The 25,863-nt window shown below is 37.4% G+C and overlaps 2 protein-coding genes across 5 annotated transcripts in view; one reads left to right on the forward strand and one right to left on the reverse strand.

Annotated features, from left to right (window-relative positions):
• Positions 1 to 25,863, forward strand: part of SLCO1A2 (solute carrier organic anion transporter family member 1A2) — a 105,248-nt gene that overhangs the window by 16,432 nt on the left and 62,953 nt on the right. The window contains exon 1 of one of the 4 annotated variants that reach the window (XM_058655757.1): positions 22,187 to 22,307. The exons of the other annotated variants lie outside the window; for them this stretch is intronic. The gene's annotated coding sequence lies outside the window, so the exon portion shown is untranslated. Of the gene's footprint in view, positions 1 to 22,186; positions 22,308 to 25,863 lie in introns of those variants that run through there. 4 annotated transcript variants of the gene reach the window in all.
• On the reverse strand, positions 14,070 to 16,685 carry IAPP (islet amyloid polypeptide). The gene is made up of 2 exons (XM_004592609.1): positions 16,606 to 16,685; positions 14,070 to 14,259 (listed from the first exon to the last, which is right to left on the reverse strand). Exons 1-2 carry the CDS (start codon positions 16,683 to 16,685, stop codon positions 14,070 to 14,072), a joined length of 270 nt encoding a protein of 89 aa, XP_004592666.1.

Consider the following 25,863-nt stretch of genomic DNA (forward strand, 5'->3'; position numbering starts at 1 on the left):
TTGGTTGTTTGCTCTATCATACCCAGAGTTAACTCTTCCATAATATGCACTTTATCAAAAGTTTTTGTTCCAAGTGGGAAAAATGCAAACAGTATTTTTTTTATAAAGTCAAATAATACACACGTATAAATAGAACAAAGCCAACTTGGTGCATATCTTTTTTCTTTACCTTTTTGGCCCTTTTCCTCATGTGAAATGCTCACCATTGGCCATCACTGGGTACACCTGTGCCCATCTGCTGTTACTCACCTGGCAGTGGCGACGCCCTCAGATTCTGCTATGAGATCTTGACTTTGCTACTTGTGTGTAGCCAGGTTCTACACATAGCCCTCTACATCAGCATGTATGTCTAGATGATACCTGGCCTAAGAGAGGAATAGCCATTGCCATACATTTCCCCGAAGCATCTCTGACCCCAGGTGCCCAAATCCACTTTACTCTCCCACTCTTTCACGGCTTATGGTAAATCTTAAATGTTTTGTTTGTTACGGGAAACAAATGAGGTTATTGTGTTATTTTAAATTGTTTTCTTGGCTACTAGTGACACTTAGAATTTACAGAAAATTTTTACACCTTTTTTGGCCACTTTTTTCTAAACCATAATTCAAACGTTTTGCCCATGTTTATTATTATTTTTTTTAGTTTGTAGAAGGTCACATTCTTATATTAGAGATACAAAGCCTGCTTTCTTTGTGTGTATGTCAAACATTTTCTCCCTGTTTTAAAGAGGAGTATTTATTTAGTTGAAATACAGAGCTGCGGAGAGATGCAGGCACAGATAAGGATTCATCTGCTGGGTTACTTTCCCAGGTGTTAGTAGTAGCTGGGACTTGGCCAGGTGAAGCCAGGAGTGGGAGTTTGATGCAGGTCTCCCACAGGGTGTAGCTATAGCAGGGAGCTGAGTTGGAAGCAGATGAACCAGGACTCAAACTACCTTTGTAGTGCGCTGCTTATTTTGCTGCCCCATAATGCTTTCCCCCTGTTTTCTGAAAAGCTATAGTTACGATATTTTTTCCTTTTAAATTTGTCCTTTTTATTTTTTTTCCCATTGTCCTCTTTTTTTAAAGCATTTTCTCCTATTTTTTTTTTTTTTTTTTTGAGAGGTAGAGAGAGGTATTCTACCTTGTGGTTCAATTTCCAAATAGCTACAACAGCTGGACCTGGGCTGGCCTGAAACTGGGAGGCAGGAGCTTCTTTTTGAGTCTCCTGCTTGGATGCATGGGCCCAAGCACTTAAGCCATCTGAGCCATCTGCTACTGCTTTCCTGGGACATTAGGCAGCTACACTACAGTGCCTGCCCCTGTAGTTTTTGTCTTTAAAAAAATTATGTAAAGAAATTTTTCTTTTCCTGAAATTTAAATTTTAATACATGGCCTATAGTTCCCTTTAAAATATGTATCTATTTGAAAACAAAATGACAGACAGAGGTTTTCCATTTGGTGATTCACTTGCCAAATGCTTATAACACCTGGTCCTGAGTCAAGTTGAGGCCAAGATGGAGTCAGGAACTCCGTCCGGGCCTCAGGTGGGTGGTAGGTATTTGGCTCACCCATCCACGGCCTCTCAGAGTGTATATCAGCGGGATAGTGGATGGCGAGCGGGGGCAAGATTGACTGCTGGCATCTTAATATGGGGTGCTGGTGTTTCAAGCAAAAACTGAATGCACTGCACTCCAACGCCCGGCCCTGTTCTCAGTTTCGATGGGACTACCTAGTTATTTCAAGGTATGCTCGCTTCCTGGCAAGACGGTAAGCAATTGCTCGCACAATATTCACTAAAAGCTGTTAGTTTATGTGACCCAGTCTTTTCAGTTACTGGATAATAGAAGCTTGAACTTATCAGCTATTGCCAGGTATTAGAAACGTCTAAATATGAGGAAACAATGATACTATGCTTAATATACTACCTGCTTGGATGACTAACCATTCCTCAAGAATAACAGCCTGTAAGTGCAGTCACCTCACCAGGAGAGAGCTACTTCAGACTTACTGGCTTTCTGAAGTGACTTAGCAACTACCGAGCTGTAGCTGCTTACTGCTAGACGGATGTAGGCTTCGTTGTCACTCTGTACTTATTTGTGGATGTAAGAGCTAAGAAAATTGGTTCCTGTTCAGAGTTGAGGGCAAGAGTCTTAGTACCGAACTGGCGCTGTGTTATCTGGCCTCTTGGGGACTGTGTGTCACAAATGAAATGATGCTGTGACACCAACATTTACTATTGATCCACAGCTAGATTTTCTTCTGAGATCGTTAAAATTCTTCACCCGAAAGTTCTTAATTATTGGAATCACTTGTTGATATCTGGGAAATTCCTTATGATCTCATTTAGACACGAATCACTTATTTTTCTTCTATATATAGACCCCTTTTTCAGAAGCTATACTTGGGTGATACAATATTTAAAAGGAATGGCATGGATATAAAGAAAGTGTTGCATAGCTAGAAAGAAATTATCTGTTGTTGGACCTACATGTTTACTTTTTTCTTAGACTAAGAAAATGAGGCAATTGTAAAAGTAGTAAAATATGTGTGTGTTAGTGTTTCATGCTTTGATCAATATCACAAATATCCCAACATTTTCATTAATCATAATCAGGTAAAATTTACTGTTATATTGTCAGTTGCTGTTCCAACAAGCAGGTTGCGTATGTTCCCTCTTACCCTTACCCTTGCACAAGGCAGGTGTTATTTGTTTCAGATGTAGATGGCCTGACCAGGTGAGGGTTACTAGTCAGGACCACTTGCTTGATTCTGTTTATCCTATTTACAAAAGTAGAGGCACGTGTTCTAGGATAAAAGTGAATTAATATGAGGAAAACCATGGTTTCATCACAGTTGCAGTTGTGTGCAGGAGCACAGCCGCTTCCCCTTCACGTAGGCTCATATCAGGAATCTCAGCAGTTTGGTTCTAGAGATGTTATATTCACAGCTTTACAGGATAGCCAGGATATTATGTCTAAAAAGTACATAAGAGTGTTTATAAATCTAAAAAGCTTTGATACTTTTAATTTCTCTTTTTATGTTGCCTATCCATGATTTCGGTTTTTGAAGTGCTTAATGGTGAACACATGTTTTTATTATATTTATGATAAGATTACTATTTTCGTTGTTTAGAATTTCCTTCTCTATATTGTTTGCTATTTCCTTGTACGGATTTTTGTGCCACTTTTTACTGAGCATGGGCTTTGTTTTAAGTAACAAAAGACTTATTCTCACAGGGAAATAAGGTGGATTTTTAGAACTCATGTATTGTTTTATCAAAGTGCTGTAATTCTAGATCAAGTTGTCCAATAGGAATGTGTTTGTGCCATTTGACCACTGAGGCAAGGAAAATATCTAGTGGTACAAATCCTACTGTAGGATTTGGGCAGATTATTGCCATTATGCTATTTGCCTGTTTATTTCGTTTTGAATTTCTCTATATTGTTTTGTTCTCAAATTTATTAGCAAACCATATCTTTTCTCTTTTTAATGCTAGTTAACAATGGAAGTATCCACTACTATACTATATAATTCATTTGTAGTTATGGCTGAAATAGCTATAGCTGAGTGAACATTGAAGATACTGCATATTTCATTTCTAGTTTCAAAAACTACACAACATAGATATTTGGCTGTTTTACGAAGGGAGTAGATGATGTTATAGTCTATTAACTTCTTCCTGTCGTGTCTCATCATAAGTTTGTATTAAAGTCTACTCATTCATCATCTATTTGTTGAAATGGTTCATTGAACAAAGAGTTTTGCCAATATTTATTGAGTGCCTGCTGTGTGTAAATAATGGGCTTAAATATTGTGGAGATTATGAAAGTGAGTGACAGGCTCCTGTGTATAGATAGTTTAGAAACTAGATGAGGAAATAACAGGGCATGCATGTAAAGTGGAAACCATGAACTTTCAAAAGCCCAACCACTGAACAGTATCAATTGGAAAAGTAAGATAAATGAATGTTTGTTCAGTGTCTGAGTGCCTATAAAATCAACTAAAACTGGAAGAAAATGCATATAAAATTGTATGTAGATAGAGTGGAGAGCTGAAAGGATCCAGGAGGGTTTCTCTGGAGGGTGGGACATTCAAGAAAAACCTGGACAAGAGCCTAGTGGTAAGGAAAAGACATTCAAGGAGAAGATTGCGTGAGCTTGATCTCAGTTGGGTTCTTGGGAGGTTTGAGCTGAATAGGAAGTGGTAGAGATGCAGATAGAAACCTAGACTGAAGTTCCTGGGAAGAGCTTTGAAAGATGCAGGCCTACTTACTCAGCAGTCTTTTAATAGGATCAGCAGTGCAAGTTTTCTTAATTGCATACAGAACAGAGAATAAAACTCTCAATGTAACACTAAAAAAATAAAATAAAATCCCAGATGGATTTAGGAAAAAAAACACTCCCAGCAGCCTTTAAGTGTAATAAATATTTAATAAGTATCTTAGATTTTTTTTTTTAAAAAGCAGCCTTGTTCCCACTGGAAGCCTTAAAAATAAAAATAAAATTAAGGCAAAACTACCTTATAGTTGGATGTTGGTAAGGCAAAGATTTTTATTATCAGCATCAAGCAAGTTCCTCGTGTTTAGGATTAAATATTTGAATCTCATTGTTGTCTAACCTGTTCCTGTAGTACCAGGACAAATTGATTTGGCATGGTATTATGTGTGATAAATCACAGATCACAGTGGAAACATAAGAAGAATATTTTTTATCACAGTTCTGGATTCATGCTCACTAACTGTGATCTTGGACTAGTCCATTTTCTACTTGTTAGTCTGTACTAGAAAGAATAACAAGATCCATCTCAAAATTTGTACAGATTACAAACTAATACAAACACACATACATACAAATTATATGTAGATACAGAAAGTTGTGATAATTTTCTGCTAGTTCTTGATATGCTGCACAATTTTTCTGATTTAGTGTATCTAGTGTCTACAAATCCCTGAGGTTCGCATTTATTTTTAACATATTGGTTACTCATTACTATGTCAATTAATTCCATAATGATGTAAATTTTTGCTGATGGTATGTTGGAGCTTTTAATTGATCGGGATGATACTCTGCTGGCTCTGTCTTCAGACCAGAGAGGGTATACCTAAGAAGCTGTTGAACTTGACAGGACAATAAGATGCTGGACTCTATGTTTGGTATATGCTTGCAATGGGGGAATCTCAACTGAACTTGAACTGTGGTTATGCAACAAGGAGGAGGAATCCACCATGGTGGGAGGGTTTGGGGAGGGGTGGGGAGAATCCAAGTACCTATGAAACTGTGTCACATAATACAATGTAATTAATGAATTAAAAATAATAAATAAAAAAAGGGGAAAAAAAAACCAAATCCCTGAGGTTGGGGAAAATGTGACGTAGTGACGAGCACAGCCTTGGTAACCACCACCATCTCAGACTAGGTTCCATGCTGAGGACATGTCTGTGCAATGTACTGCTGCATCACACAGGAATATCTCAGAGCAGTGCTGAGTAATCTCAAGGAATGATGAACACTTGGTTTAATTGGTTGGTTCTACCACATACTAACCACTTGACCTTGTACAAATCACTTCACCTTTTGCCTCAGTTTCTTCAACTATGAAATAGAGATAATAGCACTTATTTTTCACAGGGTTTCTTGAGGATTAAGTCAGATAATACATTTAGAACAATCTTAGGACAGAACATTAGCCACAGTACACATATCTTAAGTGTAGTTCTAAATGGGGAAGTAACGGGTACCAACTTATATCAAGTGCAAGCCGAGTAGGGTGAACAAATAGAGACTTTTGGGTATAGAATAATCTCTCTCAGTAAATGCTGCCCAAAGCACCTTCCCATCCTCTGCAGTGCTCAGATACCTCTTGTCTACAGTGTGTGAGCCAGTGCACTTTAGCTTGTGCAAGGTGATCCTTGTGGCATATACTTCTAAAGAAGAGAGAGGGCAAGGAACCAGCATTTACAGCAGGACAGTTTTACACCCCAAATCCCAGTAATTTTCATCACTAACTTGATCTGCACCTGCATGGGAGTCACGAAAGAGGCTCCTGGGTTTGGATTGGTTCAGCTCCAGCCATTGTGGCCACTTGGAGAGTGAACCAGCAAGGGGAACATCTTTCTCTCTGTATCTTTTTATCTCTGTATATCTGCCTTTCTAATAAAAATAAATATTAAAAAATGTTTTTACTTTTCTTTCTTAAAGATTAAATCATGATACAATTCCATAGGCACAGGGATTTCCCTTTCAATCTCTCCCCATTGCCCCCTCATACTGTTCTCCCCCAAATTATTACAGTAGTATATTCCTTCAGCAACAGCCACCAGTCCATCATTCTGCTGTTGAAGTATATCATGACATTGTAGGTACAGACGATGTTAAAAGTTCATCCTATTTTCAAGATATATTTAACAGTTTCATTGGGAATTTTCCTTTTATTTGGGAGTAGAGATGCATTCTGCAACATATCTTCTCTTCCTGGTATGCTTATCTCCATTATACAGTTCCTCTAGATGAATAAATGTGTATATTCATATTTACCTTTATCTATTTACCAAAAGATTAAATTTGATTCCCAAAATGATATTCCCCTCTTTTCTTTTCCCCTCCTTTTCTCCCTCTCCCCACTGCATCATCATTTTTAAACTTTTGAGATAACATACTCTAGACTTACACCACAGTAAAAAACTTTAAGCTTCACAGAATAAGTTTAACAAGTAAAAGGCAAAATTTACTTAGTTTAGTGGGAATTTAGTCAATGGCTGTAAATGTAATCGAATGGAGACCAACATTTAACCCATGTGCAGTAAATTATAACCACAGAGCATTAAAACTGTAGTAGTACAATATTTTTAATCACCGGTTGGACAAAGATATAAAACTGTTTTCAAAGCCATATTTGCAGTGATGCGATATGCTGCTATATATAGGGGACAATGTGTGTATTTGTCTTTCTTGGTCTGCCTTGCATAATATGCGTCCTTCAGTTGAGTCCATTTTGCTGCAAATGGTGGAATTTCACTAAAAAATGCTGTATAACATTCCATTGTGTGTATATATATTTCATTTTAAAAACTAATTCATCAGATCAAAGCCATGTTGATTGGGTTCCCGTTTTTGATAGTGTGAGCTGTGCTGCTGTAAACATGATGGTGCAGACAGCTATTTGGTTGCTTGTGTTTAAGTCACCGAGGTAGTGGGATTGCTGGATCATATGGCAAGTTTGTTTCAATTTTTTTGTTGTTGTTTTTAAGAAATCTCCACATTGTCTCCCATGCTGTCTATACTAACTTACATGGCCACCTGCAGTGTATCAGTGTTCCCCTTCATCCATATCCTTGCAAACATTTGTAATTCTTTGTGGTTTGGATTTTAGTCATTCAGGTGGGACAGAGGTGACAGCTCATTGTAACTCTGATTCTCATCTCCCTGATGGCGAGTGATGTTGAGCATCTTTTCCCCACATATTTGTGAACCATGTATATTTCTTTTGGGAACTAATTGTTGAAGACCTTTGTCCATTTCTCAGCGGGATTGGTGGTTTTTTGGTCCTTGAGTTGACATACTTGGGATATTAATCCTTTGCCAGATAAGCAGTTTGCAAATATTCTTTCCCATCATGTTGGTTATCGCTTCACTCTGTTGTTGCTTTTCTGTGTGTCCAAAAGCTTGTGGGGTTGATGGAACTTTATTTAGTTTGCCTTTGTTGCCTGTGATTTAGGGGTCTTATACCTTAGAATCTTTATTCTGCGTTTTCTTCAGCAACTTTATAGTCACAGCTCTAAAATCCATATCATAACTATTTGATCCATGTTGATTTTTCTATATGGTGAGAGGTATGGGTCTAATTTCATTCTTCTACATATATATGCATCCAGATTTGCCAGCACTATTTGTTGAAAAGATTATCCTTACTCCAGTGTATGGTCTGAGCGCTTTGGTTAAAAATCAGTTGGCTGTATTTCTGAGCTCTCTATTCCATACCATTGATGTGTAGTTTTTTTTATGCTAATATCATGTTGTCTTAATTGTTATTATTCTATATTACACTTTGAAGTCGGGCATGATGATTTTTCAGTGGACCTTTCTGTTCAGGAATACTTGGTTTATTCTGGGTCTTTGTGATTCCATATGAATTTTAGAATTTTTTTCCAATTCTGTAAAGAATCTCATTAGTGTTTTGAGAAGAATCACATTGAATCTGTAAATTAGGTAATACAGACAGTTAAATAATATTGATTCTTCTAATTCATTAGCAAGGAATATTTGTCCATGATTACTTATTTCATCAGTGTATAATTTTCATTATAGAACTTATCCTCTTCATTATTAAATTTATTCGCAAGTATTTTTTTTCATTTGTATTGTGAATGGGAGTTGTTTCTTGAGTTATCTTTCTGTGAATACATTGTTAACATACAAAATCACTAATTTTTGTTTATTTTCTAACCTGAAGCTTAACTGAATTGGTTTTTCAATTCTAACAGCTTTTTGGTAGAATGGTTAATTTCACCATGTACAACACTGTGAATCCCCAAAGGATCTTTGTCAATGTTAGAAGGGACACGATCCAGAAGGGTCCATTATTTCAGCATCTCAGACTTGCACTTTTCACTTCTGGGTGGTCTGTGAGCTGCTGAGCAGCAGCACAAGCAGGACTGGATTGATTCACATAAAGGTGACATTCTTCGTAGGGCTCAGTCTCCTTTAGGTTGAGAGTGACAGCCAGTCTGATACCTGTGAGAGACTGAAGTTCAATGATTGATGTGACTCCTAGAAGCACAGCCTACACAGAGCCAAGAGTTAAGCAAGGAGTCAGGCCCACAGAGGGAGGAGGGCCTAGAGGACCAGACAGGTTGTGTGAATGTGCTGTTAGTTTTGGCAGAGAGACATGGTAATTAACCCATCGAGCATGGCTTAAAGGGCCAGTGATCGTGATCTTTGGGACCTTGGCTAGGAGCAACATGGTAGTAACTGGACCATCCATGAGGTTTTTGAATGGTCAGGGCAAGGTTTTGACACGGTCCAAGTTCAGACATGGGATAGAGCAGGCTCATTATTTTGAGGGAGTCATCTCTTCAGATTCACCTGGAATAGCAGTGAAGTAGCATCATGGTTTGTGACCACCACCTTCTCGGGGCCTCTTCCCCCACTTTCCTGGGTCAGAGTGGGTTCTAATCTGCAGAAGTGAATCCTGGCAGGAAAACCTGACCGTTGAACTGCTGTGGTAGCAAAAGTGACCCACTGGATTGGAATGGCTTCAGATTGAGGTTTTAATGGAGAGAGAGATCCTTAAGAGAAAATTTCAGAGAGGAAGACATGGCCCTTCATTTTTTCCTCTCTGGAGCATTGTCAGGTGGAGGATTTCCTAGATGCTGCATTCCTGAAATTCCTCCAAGGACTTTGCAGTGGACTTAGTCTCCTTGGTGCTGGGCAAGAAAGGAGGGAGATTGCTTTAGGCTTCCCCAGGAAGAGGACTGGAGCCCGCCTTGACAAAGTTATGAACAAGGGCAAAAGTTTTGATGTAGCCACACAGAATTCCCACTTTTTTCTTCAGCCACTCTTGCATATATAGGCTAATATCTAGCTAGCTAGTAATAGGAGGATTTATGATTCTACATCTAGGCAGTCATAGCATGACCTAGTTGAGTGAGATTGAGCCCAGTCTCACTTGCAATGATTAGGATTTTAATAGTTGACAGGGTTTTCTTGAAAGCCAGCTACTGTCATGGCAGCTGTTTTTTTGTTTTTGTTTGTTTGTGTTGAACCAAAAGCAGATGCTATTTTGGGGACAGGCCTAATTTGGTTTCCATTATGACAAGTCCCTGCATAAAGCAGGTGTTATTCCATTCAATAAGGATCAAACATGCCACTTTGTATCATCTATATATATTTATTAGGGTACTGGTTTTATGTTTGGCATGGGGTGTGTGTATGCTAATTTTCTAAGTAGGAAAAGGGCTGGTAGTTTTAGGCAGCATAAAGTTGTCTGAATAACTATTTTTTAAGTGTTTTTGTCTTTTTAAATAGGATGGGGAAGGGTTGTGAGCCAGGATGGAGGTGTGGCTGTGGAGGTTTAGGCAGGTCCCTGTTGGAGTGCTGATCTAGCCCACAGTGAGAAGCTGGGGATGAGGGAGAAGGTGAACCTATTGCTTTTCAGTATCCTGCAGCCAACACTGCCTGTGGGACGAGCTTTGTCTCGTAATCTTTCAATCTGTCTTTTAAGTTAGGAGAACCAGTCTTAAAACTTCCTTCTAATCTTATCCAAACGAATTTCACACAACATTCAACTTCCACACATCTACAATAAGCTTACTTTCTCAGTTCTTCTATCACAAATTCTGTTTCTTTCAAAACATTTTTTAACCATCCATCACCAAGAATGCATTCTCATGTATATAGCTTTCTCCGCAGCTTGCTTTCTTGCTTACTGGTTTTGTCTACTGATATTGCATACAACTTTAGCTGCCTCTGAATTAAGATAATATATTTTAAAAGATCATACAAGATTTTAGCTCATAGTTACTTTAAAGCAATTTTGAATTTCGAAAACATGAAAGCATTTTAAAAGTGGAGAAATTTGATTACTTTACCAAGGCATTGTACACCTTAGTCCTGGGAAAAGATTTACCCTGTAAAAATAAGTCAAGTGAGTCTTGTTTTTGTAGCAATGCTTGGTTGATAGGCGTCCATTTCTCTCCAGATCATGGTAAGCTTCATTATCAAGGCATCCTTGGGAGTCATGGAAGAATTTACATTGTGTGTGTGTGTGTCTCTCTGTTAGAAATCTCCCTAAACTATGACTCTGTAGGTTATTAATATCTTATGTGTTGGTTAATAAGTATTTCAAGCCAACATTTGAGTCAGCTTGTATATTTTACAAATAATGTGGGTTATTTGGGTGAGTGGTTGATGCTGCTTTGTGTTAGCGTGGTTAGGTGAAGTCCTAGGTCAACTCCAGGTTCCGCTTCCTGTCATCACATGTCCTGGGAGGCAGCCTGTGATGACTCCAGCCCTTGTGTCCCCTGGGACGTGCTTCTCATTGTCCCAGCTCTGACTTTTTCAACATTTGAGGAGTGAACCAACAATGGGAAATCACGGTTTTATCTCTTTTCCAAGAGATAGAATATATTTTAAAATACAAAGGAATGAGCCGTGTATGCTAGTATGTTTTCACAAAAACATTTCCAAGGTGAAAGCAGTATGTAAAATTGAAAAAGGTTTTAATTTTGCTGATGAAAGTTGCTTGTGAATTCAGGGTAAATTCTAAAGCAACTAAAAGGGTAAAGGGAAACATACCAGCATATCTTATTATTCAAACAAAAAAACATTTTTTTCTTTATATAAATTAAGAAACATGGCCATTTTCTAGCATCCAAGACCACGAGAAAATCTGTTTCTATGGAATTTACTTAATCACACTTCAGTACATTTAGAATTTTATTTAAATATTCTTCATTGAATTTAAAATTTAATTGTGGTAACATTATGTTTAGTGAATGGGATTCATTGCATTAAGAATGTAGTAACTCAAGAAAACATAATTAATATACTCTGTTATAATGAGTATGCTTTTTAAAACAATCCAGCTATTTTAATTTACATATGTTTTGTTAAACATAGCTTGGATAAAATGTTAAGTATTTGCTTCTTCTAGTGCTTTTTTTTTTTGAAGATTTATTTATTTTTATTGGAAAGCCTGATATACAGAGAGGAAGATCTTCCATCTGATGGTTCACTCCCCAAGCGGCTTCAACGGCTGGAGCTGAGCCAATCTAAAGCCAGGAGCCAGGAGCTCTTCTAGGTCTCCCACGCAGGTGCAGGGTCCTAAAGCTTTGGGCCGTCCTCGACTGCTTTCCCAGGCCACAAGCAGGGAGATGGATGGGATGGGAAGCGGGGCTGCCAGGATTAGAACCGACGCCCATATGGGATCCCGGTGTGTGCAAGGCGAGGGCTTTAACCACTATGCTATCGCACCGGACCCTATTGTTTTTCTTAAAATAAAAACTAATAACTTTTTAGTTCGAAAGGCAGATTTACAGAGAGAAGGGAGACAGATCTTTCATCCACTGGTTTACTCATTAAATGGCTGCAGTGACCGGAGCTGAGCCAGTCTGAAGCCAGAAGCCAGCATCTGTATTTAATATTGACATCATAGGGAATGTGCATTTGAAAATTTATTCAGATTGTATGTGTGCATTATGACCAAAGAAAAATTGAGGGAAGGCTGTGACCAGGTTGTTGAAGTGGTTCTGGCTGTATGAAGGGGATCGGAGTCGTAGCTTTAATGGGAGAAGTAGAGACATCATTCAGTAGAAGGGAGGTTACAGAGTACACCAAAGACCAAAAAGTTGACATAAAACATTGTGGAAAAACTACACATGTAGTTCAAAACTTTTTTTTCCCTTCAAAATAGTTCATTTTTTTCCCACGAACTTTTGAAATTCCCGCATATGTTCTGCTAATTTGAAGGTGCAGAACAGAGCAGAGATAATTCCGAGATTTTAAGGCTGAAATAGAGTAAAAGATAATTATGACATCTAGTGGACTTAATCAGGAGAGCAAGTTGGGAAGGTAGGCCTAACAGTCTTATTTTGATGTTTGTAGTATGGGACAACTGTGGAGGTGAATCCTATAGTTAATTTCTTGATGATGTATTCCGTGTCTGAACAGATCTGCAAGGATTATTTCTACGTGAAACCCAGGGACCACCCTTGTTTTCATGAACTGCTGCACCATGGGAAAAAGAGTATTTAAAACTTTGGGGGCATGGGCTTTTGGCTTGATGTTGCAGACTGAAAGTACCCCATGCCAATTCTGCCCGTATCTCACTAATCAGATGACAAGAGGGGCCCATGAAGAGTGATCTTGTGCATGCTAATGGAGGAGCAGATACAACTGTACACTAACAGTACCTACTGCAAATGCACTGATTTAAGTAAAATAAAACTTCCAAAGCCAACGCTTTGAAAGGGAGAGAAATTTGTAGGACATGAGCAGACTGATCGAGTTCATATAAACGATCACAAACTGTTACAACGTTGCCTCGTAATGACATAGAGGATGCAGAGAAATGAGAAGTTCATGGCATAATGTCCTCTCATTGCTTGCTCAACAGGTTTTCCAACTGTTTAATGTGTGGCCTTAAGTAAATTATTTTTTCCTCTGTATCGCGACATAGTATGTGATAGAATTATTTGTATGAAATATAACTATATTCCAATAATATAACGTTACTTGAATAAAATATAATTTGTAGCATGTATAAGAGTGCTAGAGTGGCCAGAATGCAAATTCTGCTGCCTCCCAGGGTATGTATTCTTGAGTGAGAATCTAAGCAGAGCTGAGGCTTCAACCCAGGCGCTCTGGATGAAGGCATCCCAGATGGCTTCCTAACTATAAATATCTGCCCCGTGTTTATTTCTTAATATCTTATTCCCATTTCTGAAATCTAGTGCTTAATAGGCTAGATACTTACTGTTTTCCTTATATTCAGAAGCATAACTTATTATAGTTGTTTAAATCTATCTGTGTTGAAAATTGCTTTTTTCCTTTGTTCTTTAACTCAGATCATATAGTCCAAAAATGATTTTTATATATATATATTTTATTAATTGCATTGCATTATGTTATAGTTTCATAGGCTCTGGGATTCCCCCAACCCTTCCCCATGCCCTTCCCCCATGGTGGATTCTTCCACCTTGTTGCAGTATTACAGTTCAAATTCAATCAAGATTCTTTCTTTGCAAACATATAGCAAGCATAGAGTCCAGCATCTTATTGTCCAGATAAATTGAACAGTTTCTTGGGGAGACCATCTCTGGTCTGAAGGTAGAGCTGGCAGAATAGATGATTTATATTTTTAAAATAAGAATGTCAGGAGTATGTTGGTTTTAAAGGCTTTTATTTTGGGATTTTAATTAGTATTATATTTGAAAAAATCCTCAACATGAGAGTTTGCTTGCAGTGATAACAAATAAAGGACATACAGTCACACATGTCATGCCATAAATGGAAAAAGCACTTCTACAGGATACAAGGACTCATTAGAATAGTTATACATTAACCAGCAAGGACACTAGAGGTTTACTGACTTCTACAGGGGCAAGGGGGTAAGTGGTTCTGTGTTTAAAACTTTGACTGCATTCCTCTTGCCATATGATTTGGATCCCAAATTGACAGGTGAGAAAATAGCCCCGAAGTTGTTGCTGGAATGAACTAAAAAATTTGCCAGGCGTTGTGTGGCGCAGGTGATGGTGTTGCATTTGCGTTTTTCCAGTTGATGACTGGTTAAGAGTGAACATATATGAGAGGTTAGTTAGATACAGCACTATGCACCCCTATGACACTGAATATTACATACTGATGAAAACCAGAGGAAATGCATTCCTAGAAACAACTCAGTGTTTGGGTTGGCAAACATGGGAATGAAACAGATTTTTGAAGCATGAAGATGCAACAGGGTCCATTGTGGACCGGGAATACCATATAATATTTTTCTTTATAGTCAGTGTTACATGTACCAGCTTTATTCTTTCTATAGAAATTCAAAATGCATTCCAGATAATAATTAAAATGGCTTTATTATATGTTCTTGTAAAGTTTGCTGGTGATTTTATTTAGTTATCTCTATAAAAGATTTAGACTGTAAAATTTGTTGGTAATCTGGAAGCTGTGGAAATTTAAAAAATTACTTACTTAAAAATGTGGGATACAAGAGTTACATAGAATACTGGTTTTTGTTAAATTCTTTGATCATTGAAACAGTAATGTTAAGAAAAAAATCTGGAGGAAATGCTGCAAAATGTAGCAGTTAGAAGTTGTAAGGACTTCTACATTGAATAAGTCAGTCACAGAAAGATCATTATTCCAAATTTCATTTCTATGCAGTATCTGAAGCAGTCCATCTTAGGAATAGAAGAGTTGAATAGAAGAGTTAGCATGGACTGAAACAGAAAACATGTCATTGCTATCCCATGAGCACAAGGTTTTGGTCAAGTAGGATAAATAGAGAATCTTCAAATATCATGAATATTGTATGTCTTGACTCAAAGTATTCTCACAATAAAACATAATAAAAAATGTCAGTGACTATAGTCTGAAGGGGAATCAAATCTGTCACTGGGTTAGCACTCCTTGTAGTGTGGGAAATCTTCATGTTAGCATAAATACGTTTTTTTAGTTTGTAATGAAACTTGTAGGTTATTAACGAATTTGACAGGTCAGTGTGAAATATCATCCCTCCTTTAAAAAAGTGACCAAACATACTGATGTCAGTAAACACACTAAAAAGCAATTTTAAGAGTTTCCTGTAAGTATTTCTAGTCACAACTCAAGTAAAATTATGCGAAGAATAAGGAAATGTTTATATACTAAGTAATGTTACATATTTTGTTTCTGTGAAGTTCACTTGTAATAGACTTGGGAGGTTCAGATGTTTAGGGAATGCCTAAATCAAATGATAGAAGAGATCAAGTTATACTGGACATACTAGATAATACTGCTGGTTTTCCTGTAATCTTCCAATCCAATTATTCTGCTTATCAAAAATTTAATGTCTATTTAAACATTGTCATTATGAAAAAGTCAGTTGAAAACGAGTCATTTCCCTGAAGTGATAAAGACAATGCAGTGATGATTCCTGCATGGTATAGAAATCAGAGCATATTGTCATGGATTTCCATCCAAGAAAGAACACCTCAAATGAAAATAAAGACAAATTAATGGTAATTCTAATAAATATTCTATGATTACTGAAGCTTAACTTCTCTAGATCTTGAAGGGCAAATAAAGTTAGTCTTCAAAACTGTACAGAAAAAAACTTGAGTACAAATGCTTGGTACATTATTTATGATTTATGCAGAGATGTGAACTCTAAGAATCTCTTAAAGTAAATAAAGTTAAAATTTTAGATGGTTCCCGACTGAAAATTGTAATCCTGCTAGCCGTCTCAACAGCATAATCCTTACAATGATCATTTGAATGACATGACACCTTCCCAGAAAGACTTCCTGGGAAATTGGTGATGTGTTGAATACCTATTGAAGATAATTTCAAAACAGTGCTAATTCATATTTATAACAGCTTGCAAATTATCTGATCAAGAATACTTTTTATGTTTGATTAGCAGAATAGCTAACAGTTAATAGAATTTCAACAGCAAAAGCCTTTCTAAAGATTTTTCATTTCACTTTTCAAAAGATGTAAAAGCTTTAGTTATTTCCAGCTTTCTGAGGAGTAAAATCTAAAATTTTCCCTGGTATAAAATTTATGCTTTATCTAAGGTTGTTTCAGTGTCAGGTTAGTAAGATACAAGTTGCTATCCTTTGGCTTTTCTTGATTCCCTCCTGGATTTGCCCTTCTAAATTACAGCAGCATATTTCTTCACAAAATTGAGATTATGTGTTCCTGTCTGTTAACAGTTCCATCAGAGAATCCTTAAAGGAAGCACGATTTAAAGAATAAAATTCAAAAAAACAAAACAAAACAAAAAAGAATACAATTCAACAGTTGGACAGCATGTATTATAATTCCTTTAAACACATTTGAGTCAGAAATCTGTAAGCGGTAGAGCAATATCTGACTCTAATTTCCCCATGCAGCACACACGAAAAAGTATGTTAGTTACTAACCTTTTAACAGGTGTAGCTGTCAGTTGGCTCATTGCAACTGAGAGCACAATAATAACTACTGGCAGCTTCAGGATATACATTGCTCATCCAATTTCCTGAAAGAAAAATCCAGCATTGAAATCAGGAAATTTCCTATAGTTTTGATTGATACAATTTTAAATAATTTAAAAATTTAAATAATTTTTTAACCTGGTTAAAAAATGTAAAAAGCTTAATTTATAGATATATTAGAGGACTATGTTGATATAGCTCCTTAACATCCTTGAAACAACTTTAGAATTATTTTTTAACATTTACACTTCTGTATTAGCAATCTAGAAGATTGAAAGATAATATGAGCCCTTTATCTTTGCTTTGAAATGTTGTTATATATTTAACAGCAAGTCGACTTTTCCCGAATAAATAACACTTTTCCCTAAAGAGTAAGGCTTTTACCTTTTAATCTTTTAATGTCAGCAATAATAGAAAATGACTTCAAGAAAGTTTGATGGAAAAAAGCCCTAACTTGTAGCCCAAGCTCTGCACTGTTCTCACTAACGAGTACTCCCACTCTTATATACCTTTCAGAGACTTCTCAGTTCTGACATCAGGCAGTTCAGAAAGACTCATTAATCTCCATCTGTATAAATAGAAAGTGCCTGCTAGATAGCAGAGGTAGATAGGTCATTATTACCATAACACATTAGTAAATATTCACATAACAGATACAGCTTGTTTTTCTCCAGCTCAGGGCATCACACATAGCGAGGGTTTCAATTTTTCCATCTTTGTGAAATATGAGTTTTTAAGAATTAAATGTCTGTTGTAAGAAAGAATAAAGAGGAATTCATTGACAGTGTCAGTTGATGGGCTTATCAGCAAAGAATGAAGCCAGAGACCTGCAGGAGGTGTGATGTTGGTCACACCCTGCTTTTGTTCCCTTGGGTGTTGTCTCAAGCAGGGTTGCTCAAGGAAAAGCCAATTACTTGTCATGAATAAGGGCAACAAGAGGGAAGTAGAGGGCTTCTCTAGCGAGGGTTAGGAGGGTGCCCACGATGTATCACAGGGCAGTAGAGGGCCCTTCCCACTGAAACCACACAGGTCTTTACTCACTGTGTGTCCAAGACACCAACTCCGATGTCTCCTGCAGCCTTCTTGGTTTGCTGCTGTCCGCCCTTCCCTGTGTAGTGTTGCAGGGTCAGCTTTCCTGGAGCATTCTCAGAAAGCAGAGCTCTGAGGAGTCAGAGCCTCTGTCCCTGCACCTGTGCCTACCAGGCCTAAATGCAATGACCCCATGACTTTAATGCTGTAGATGCTTAGGAAACAGATAGAAAGTCACACTATGCAGATGTAAATGAGAAATCAAAATATATTTACAATGAAATAGGAAGGAGATTAGTGGCATAAAACAACACAAATGTACATCAAAAATTTAGCTTAAAGGAATTTTAACAGCTTTTTGATGATGTTCCCATTTAGAAATACTACAATTATTATAACAAAACTTTTTCTTTAGTGTCATGAAGGAACAATGAATGGCTTGGATCAGAGTAGCACTCTTTAGTTTGCCTTTAAAGTCATTTGAAAACTTTTTCAAAATTGGTTTTTTTCTTACTTTAAAATTATTTCTAGGGGCCCAGCAATTTGGTGCCATGTATAGCAGATGAAAGAATTTCCAACTATCACCAAAAGCACATGTATGCGTAATATGAAAGAGATGTACATTCTCAAAATAAGTTTTTTAATTTCACATACTTCTCTAAAGCTGAGTGAAATATTTTATAGGTAGAGATTTGAAGGAAAAAAATCTTTTGAATCCTTGTTCTCATTATTTAATGATTCTGCAGTTTCCACATTTACTGAGATCACAAAAGGCAAGATAACACACTGGCCTTGAAAGGACAATAATTTCCTGTGAGATAACACATTTTCCAAATTGCATACAGTGTTTTAGACAAAGATACAGAGCTCTGGAAAGTCTTATCCAATCGCAAACATTGACTTAATGTTGAACCTGAGGCTGGTAGTCAGCTTTTCTGACTGCTGGTTGAGTATTGCTTTAGCCCAAGGGCCTGCTTCTAATCCACATATTTATTTCACTAGATTTTCATGTCCTTTTTTTTGATAAAAGTGCCAAACATCGCATTAAAAACTGAATTCCCCTTACACCCTGAGAAATTAATGTCAAAAAGAAAATGTTCTAAGAAAAGTGCAGTACTATTGACATTTTTTCAAAGATTCTTATTGGAAAGTCAGATATATAGGAGGAAGAGAGAGGAAGATCGTCCATCTGGTGATTCACTCCCCAACCAACTGCAATGAACAGAGTTGTTACGATTTGAAACCAGGAGCCCAGAGCTTTTCACAGCTCCTCAGGCGCAGATAGAAATTCAGGTTCTCACTCATCCTTCTTAGAATAGTTCTATGTTAAAGAGGATCTCTGTTCCCATACACTGAATTGCCAACTATTTTATCTAAGCTGTATGTCTTATTCTAACGTCTTTTTGAAAAAAACTTATTTTTATTGCAAAGTCATGTATATATAGACAGAGGAGGAGAGACAGGGAGAAATATCTTCCATGTGATGATTCACTCCCCAAGTGGCTGCAACGGTCAGTGCTGCGTCAATCCGGAGTCGGGAGCTCCTCTGGGTCTCCCACGCGGGTGCAAGGTCCCAAGGCTTTGGGCCATCCTCAACTGTATTCTAACATCTTAATAACCTTGTTGTAGTAAGACATGGTCTTAAGTTGGTTTTAGAGAGTTTATAGCAAGGTGTAGGTCTGTTTCCATTTAATAGCTTTTGGTTTAACTTGCCTCCTATCTGGGTGAAAGTGCCAGTTGGTATGCAGGGATCTGATTCTCTGCATGGTACCTCCATCACCATCTCCTAGTCCGCTTCTTACAGGTAGACTTCACTGCTGCTCATGTGTGTGTTCTCCCTAGCCTTGTTAGTCAACCTTTGAGACTGGTGCCTGCTGCTGTGGCACAACCTGAGGGTTTGTTGGAAGTGTAAAAACCTAAGTACTCAACTCAGATTCACTGAGTGAAAATCTATGTTTAACAAATAACTCCTCTGGATTAAGTGTTTGGGCTCATGGTTAAGCCACAACACAGGTTAAGGTGCCCATGTTGAACATTAGAATGTATAGGTTCAAGTGGCTTCTCTGGCTTCTCACTCCAGCCTGCACTAACACAGACACTGCGAGGCAGGAGTCCCCACCACCCACATGAGATTGAGTTCCTAGCTGCTGAATCCAACTGGGCCAAGTTCTTCACAGGCACTGGGGGAGTAAACCAATCAGATGAGAACTTGCTGCATCTGTTGATCTGTCTGCTCCCCCCAAATTAAAAATATTTTCCTAACACTGTTGATACAAAAAACTGTCTAGCAATACAGTCCATTGGTTTAAGCACTTGAACCATAAGCTGCTGCTTCCAAGGGTGCACATTAGTAAGAAGCTAGATCAGAAGTGGAAGTAGAATTCAGACCCAGCCACAGAAGTCTCAGGTGACATTTTACATACTGTACCAAATTCCTACGTTTGAATGTATGTTGTAATGTATGGGCTGTGTCCTTCAGTCATGAGAAATGTTTTTGAATTGTTCCACACTAATTTTCTCCTCTCCATTTTCCTTGCCTTCCTTTTCAAAACACTTTTCAGAATCAGATCCATTAGATTGATATTCTAGTTAGGTAATTTATCTTGGGCATTTCCTAATGTACTAACTTTTCATAAGCCATACTTTTTGATAGTTGACAGGTCTTCCTTTATCAATGTCTTTTCATAGTGTTCTGGTTCTGTCTCATACATGTAATGAGGGTACTATTGCTAGCTCTCTTGTTTTTAAAAAATTCTTTTCTCTTTGTGATCTCTTTCTCTTCTCCTCTGTTCATTTTTTAGGAATATTTATTTTAATCTTTATATACATATTTTAAGAGTTATTTACTTTTATTGAAAAGGCAGATTTACATAGAAGGAGAGAGAAAGATCGTCCACGTGCTGATTCACTCCCCAAACGTCCAAAATCGCTAGAACTGAGCTGATCCTAAGCCAGGAGATAGTTCTGGGTCTTCCACACAGGCACCTGGTCCCAAGGCTTTGGACCAACCTGCACTGCTTTTCCAAACCACAAGTCCCCACCACCCACCAAGTAAGGAGCTGAGTGGGAAGTGGAGTATCCAAGACATGAACTAGTACCCGTAGAGGATCCCAGTGCTTGTAAGGCTAGAATTTAGCCATTGAACAATGAGGTGATGTTTTCTCAATTCCCTTGAGGGATTATTGAAATATAAATTTCACATATTTAAAGGATACAGTTGGGCCTGGCGTGGTGGCTTAGTGGCTAAAGTCCTCGCCTTGCATGTGCCAGGATCCCATATGGGCACTGGTTCTAATTCCGCCAGCTCCATTTCCCATCCAGCTCCCTGCTTGTGGCCTGGAAAAGCCGTTGAGGATGGCCCAGAGCCTTGGAACCCTGGACCTGTGTGGGAGACCTGGAGGAAGTTCCTGGCTCCTGGCTTCGGATCAACACAGCACCAGCTGTTGCAGCTCACTTGAGGAGTGAATCATCGGACAGAAGATCTTCCTCTGTGTCTTTCCTCCTCTCTGTATATCTGACATTGCAATAAAAATAAATAAATAAATCTTTTAAAAATAAAGTATACAGTTTATCCTAACAGTTGTGTGCATACATGATCTATCAGCTGGCATTTTTCAGTAAAGGTAGTCTGGCAGGAAATAAACCACTTATCTGAAGATCACAAATATCCAATGTTTTTCTTAATTTCTTGTTTTATTTCCTTACGTCTGTTACTTTTCTTAATTTCCTTCTAAAAACTTTTTCCCCTGTAAGAGTGATTTGGGGGGGATTGACAGCAACAAAGTTTAGAATTTAATTTTCCTGTTGTTGGTTTGGTGTCACACTTCTTTCCTTTATACTGATTGGTATTCACAAATTCAGGGTCTATCTAGTTGAATATTCAGAGATTAAATATTTCAGTGTACAGGGAGGTAATTGGAAGAAGAAGCACTTCAGGGAGGTGTGTCTTAAAGTGTATAACCATCCTCTTAGTTTTAGTAATCTCTTTGAAATTCTTTTATTTAAAGACAAACAGGAAGTTGACATTTATGCGGTACCACATGATGTTTTGTTATGTATATTCACTATGCAATGTCCAGTCATGGTAAGCACAGTTATCGTTTCAAGCTCTTAGCCTTTCTTCTCAGTTTGATTCAGGGAGGTGTGTCTTAAAGTGTATAACCATCCTCTTAGTTTTAGTAATCTCTTTGAAATTCTTTTATTTAAAGACAAACAGGAAGTTGACATTTATGCGGTACCACATGATGTTTTGTTATGTATATTCACTATGCAATGTCCAGTCATGGTAAGCACAGTTATCGTTTCAAGCTCTTAGCCTTTCTTCTCAGTTTGATTCCCTACTTTTGATTCAGTATTATCTGGGGGTTCTGAAGATTCCTGGACTTGCAGAGATACTGTGGAGTCAGTCCGTTCGCTTCATGGTAACATTGCTCTGATAGGCAAGTGTTGCAGCTGGAAAAGTAGGTCAGTATCTCTTACTTTTTCTACCTTCCGACTACCATTTAAGGATATTTTGAGCTTGTTGTTTCCTTTTGGTGTTTTTGCCTCCATTTTAACATTGCCATGGCTGAATGAAGTCCACCCTCGCTCCAGGATTCCATCAGGAGCCTCTCTTGGCTTTGGTAGGTGTTTAGATAGATGTATGTGCTACATGTGGGACTTGCCATTTTCCTCTTGATATTTTCAGTGTTGTTCATCACCTGTTCGTAGACTTTTTCATGTTTTACAGTTGATGTATGATCATAACAATTTTAAAAGAATGCAAAAAAGGAAATATGTGAACTAGTGATAAAAATTTAAATGCAAAGTTGTCCACATACGAGGACAGAACTGTGTACAACGTTTGAATATAAAAATGAATACATGAAAATGATGATGGCTTTTGTGGTAGAGAAAATGGATTATGGCTGATATTAAGTACTTCTAATATTCTGTAATTTTGAGCTGGTATTGTTTGTGGATTGCCAAGCATAGTTTGGAAGTGGTGTCATTGTTCTAAACATTTTTAGGGAGAAAATGTATGTTGATAAATCTGTGGTACTTGGTTTTAAGTAATACTTGTGTTTTCCACTCAACCATGAACAATAAGATGAGATCAATCTGTGCACAAAAAGCTACACATTAGGGAGGATAGTTTCCCAGCTCTACTTTCCTCCTGTTACTTTATAGAACCACTTGTCTGGAGAAAATCCCCTTGATGGAGTTGTAGTTTTTTTTTAAGGTTTAGTTATTTATGTGAAACTGAGTAACATAGGGAGAGACAGAAACGGAGATCTTTCATCCACTGATTTAATCCCTAGAGGGCTACCATGTTTGGGGCTGGATCAGGCCAAAGGCTGAAGCTAGGACCTTCACCCTGATCTATGTGTGTGGCCAAATAGTTGGGCCATCTTTCCCTGCTTTCCCACACATTTTATATGTAGTACTGTCGCTTTAAACTTGATTAAGTGTTTCTTTGTGACCTATATGATCAGCTTTAGTAAAACTTCTATGAGCATTTGGAAGAAGGAATATTTTCTGTTTTAGCTAAAGATTTTAATGTGTTTATGGATGTGTCTAAGTTATCTGTTTTACTAAAACTACTTTCTTTTAAATCCTTTGATATACTTGTATCTTGCTATACGTTGGACTTAAAAAAATTATTTTTATTTGAAAGGCAAAGAGGGAGACACAGATCTTCTATGCTGGCTCATTTCCCAAATGTTCACAACAGCCAAAACCAGGAGCAAAGAATTCCATCTAGGTGTCCAACATGGTGACAGGGACCCAAGAAACTGAGTAATTATCTGTTGCTTCCCAGGGTATGCATTACTGGAAGCTGAATCAGCAGAGAAGCTGTCGTTAGAAACAAGGCACACCAGTAAGGGATGTTAGCATCTCAAGTGGTATGTTGCCTGCAGTGCTAACTACCAATCCTCCCTTTTGCTGGAACAGAATTCTGCTCCTATTACTTTCGTGATTCTATTTATCTCTGTATCTCCTGAATTTTCTCTTTATTAGAGTCAATTCCCATGTCTGAGTACATAGGCATCAGTAATATTTAGATCTTCCCTGAGAGTTACTCCCTGTAATAACTCTCAAGTACTGTTCTGGGTATTATTTGATGCTTACTCTTCAGAATACCAGCTTGTTGGACACCATGTTGGACATGGTGATCATGAGATGTTCTCTCTCCCGCCTGTCTTTTAAAATAACTTATATAAAATGAACAAATGTAGCATATTTCATGATACTGACGTAGGAACAGAGCAGTACTTTACATTCTGCCCTCTCTTCTGCTCACTTTCCCAACCCATCCTCTTCTTGTATCCCCTTAATTTTTACAATGGCATATTTTCATTTCACTTTGCGATCACAGATTTAACACTGAATTCCATAATAATATCAACTAACAGCAAGTACAAAAACAAACAAAAAATGATAAACTGTTCCTCAGGAGTACAGACAAAAGCTCTAAACAATACTTGAAACCTAGGATGCCAATCTCATAGTTTTTTTGTGTGTGCTTTATCTATCAGTTGTTACAGATCAGGGAAAACATGTTTGGGACTGGCTTATTTCATTAGGTAGATTGGTTTCCAATTGGATCTATTTAGTTGAAAAGACTTTGTTAAAAAATGGATGATTAGTATTTCCAAGTATATGTGTATCACATTGTTTTCTTTATCCATTCATTAGTTGATGGGCTTCTGGGTTGATTCCATATATTAGCTATTCATGTACAGTATTCCAGATATTAGCTATACATAACACAGATGAACAAGGTAGTACAGATAACTTTCATATTCTGATTTCATTTTTTTGGTATAAATTACCAAGGATTGGGATGGCTGTGTCACATGGTAGACCTACTTTCAGATGTCTGTGGGATCTCAATACTGTCCTCTGTCATGATTGCACTAGTTTATAGTCTCAAAAACAGTGGATTAGGGTAACATTTTCCTCATATCCTTGTGAAAATGTGTTGTTTGGTGATTTCCATGTGATAACCATTCTAACTGGGTGAGGTGAAACACTGTAATTTCTATTTGAATTTCTCTGGATAGGGATAGCTTAACTTCCCTTTTTCTAATTTATATTGCTTTGATTTCTTTTTCTTGCCAAATTGCTCTGGCTAAAACTCCCAGGACTATATTGAATAGCAGTGGTGAGAGCAGGTATCCTTATCTGGCTCTGCATCTTAGTGGAAACACCTCCAACTTACCCACATTCCATATGATGACAGCTGAGTATTGATCATACTGATTTGGTTGGGTTGAGGAATGTTCCTTCTACATATAATTTGTATCTTTTTTTATGAAAGAATTTTTGTATTTTATAATATGCTTCTACATATGATTGAGACAATCATATGGTTTTATTCTTTGATTTATTAACATAGTGCATCACATTTGTGTATATTTAACCATCTTTACATACCAAGGATAAATTGAGGGCTTTTGCATCTGTGTTCATCAGCTGTGTTGATCTACTGATCTCCATCTTTTTGCTTCTCGAGTAAGGTGATGCTGGCTTCATAGCTGGAGGTTGGGAAGAGTCCCTTCTATTCAGTTACTTTCAATAGTTTGAGAGAAATTGGAATGAGTCCTTTTTGAAAAAATAGATAGAATTCAGCAGTGGAGCCATCTGATCCTGGACTTTTCTTTGTCAAGGAAGCTTCTATTACTGATTCAATCTCCATCTTAGTTATTGGTCTATTGAGATTTTCTGTGTCATTATAACCCAATTTAGGTAGATTATAAGTTTCCAAAATTCTATCCAATTCTTTACAATTTTCCAATCTATCATCTTAAAGCAGTTTGTAGTAATTTTTGATAATTCTTTGTATGCCTGTGGTATCTGTTGTTATATTTCCCTTTTAATCTCTGATTTTGTTACTATTGATTTTGATCTTCCCTCCCACCCTTTTTAAATTGATAGTTGGATCAATTGTGCATTTTTTTTTTCTGAAAACCAGCTCTTCAAATAACTGGTCTATGAATCTTTTTTGTTTCAATTTTATTATTTTATTTAAATTCTTCCTACTCATTTTCTACTCATTTTAAGGTTGATTTTGTTTTCCTAAGTCTTTGAATTGCACTTGATACATTTCTGGGTTTTGGATATAGACAAGTGGGATATTGAATTTACCCATTGTTACTGTCTTGAAGTGTGATAACTCCCTTTAGATTCTTTAGC

Source organism: Ochotona princeps, chromosome 27 (genome assembly GCF_030435755.1).
Source record: "Ochotona princeps isolate mOchPri1 chromosome 27, mOchPri1.hap1, whole genome shotgun sequence".
Classification (NCBI taxonomy): Eukaryota; Metazoa; Chordata; class Mammalia; order Lagomorpha; family Ochotonidae; genus Ochotona; species Ochotona princeps.

Bases quoted from the DNA above. Each gene is read 5' to 3' on its own strand.
- IAPP (XM_004592609.1), bottom strand. From the start codon at position 16,685: ATGTATATCCTGAAGCTGCCAGTAGTTATTATTGTGCTCTCAGTTGCA. The intron at 14,260-16,605 runs GTTAGTAACTAA...ACTCTTAACCAG, and splicing joins ACAGCTACACCTGTTAAAAG to TCATCAACTGGAAAAACGCA.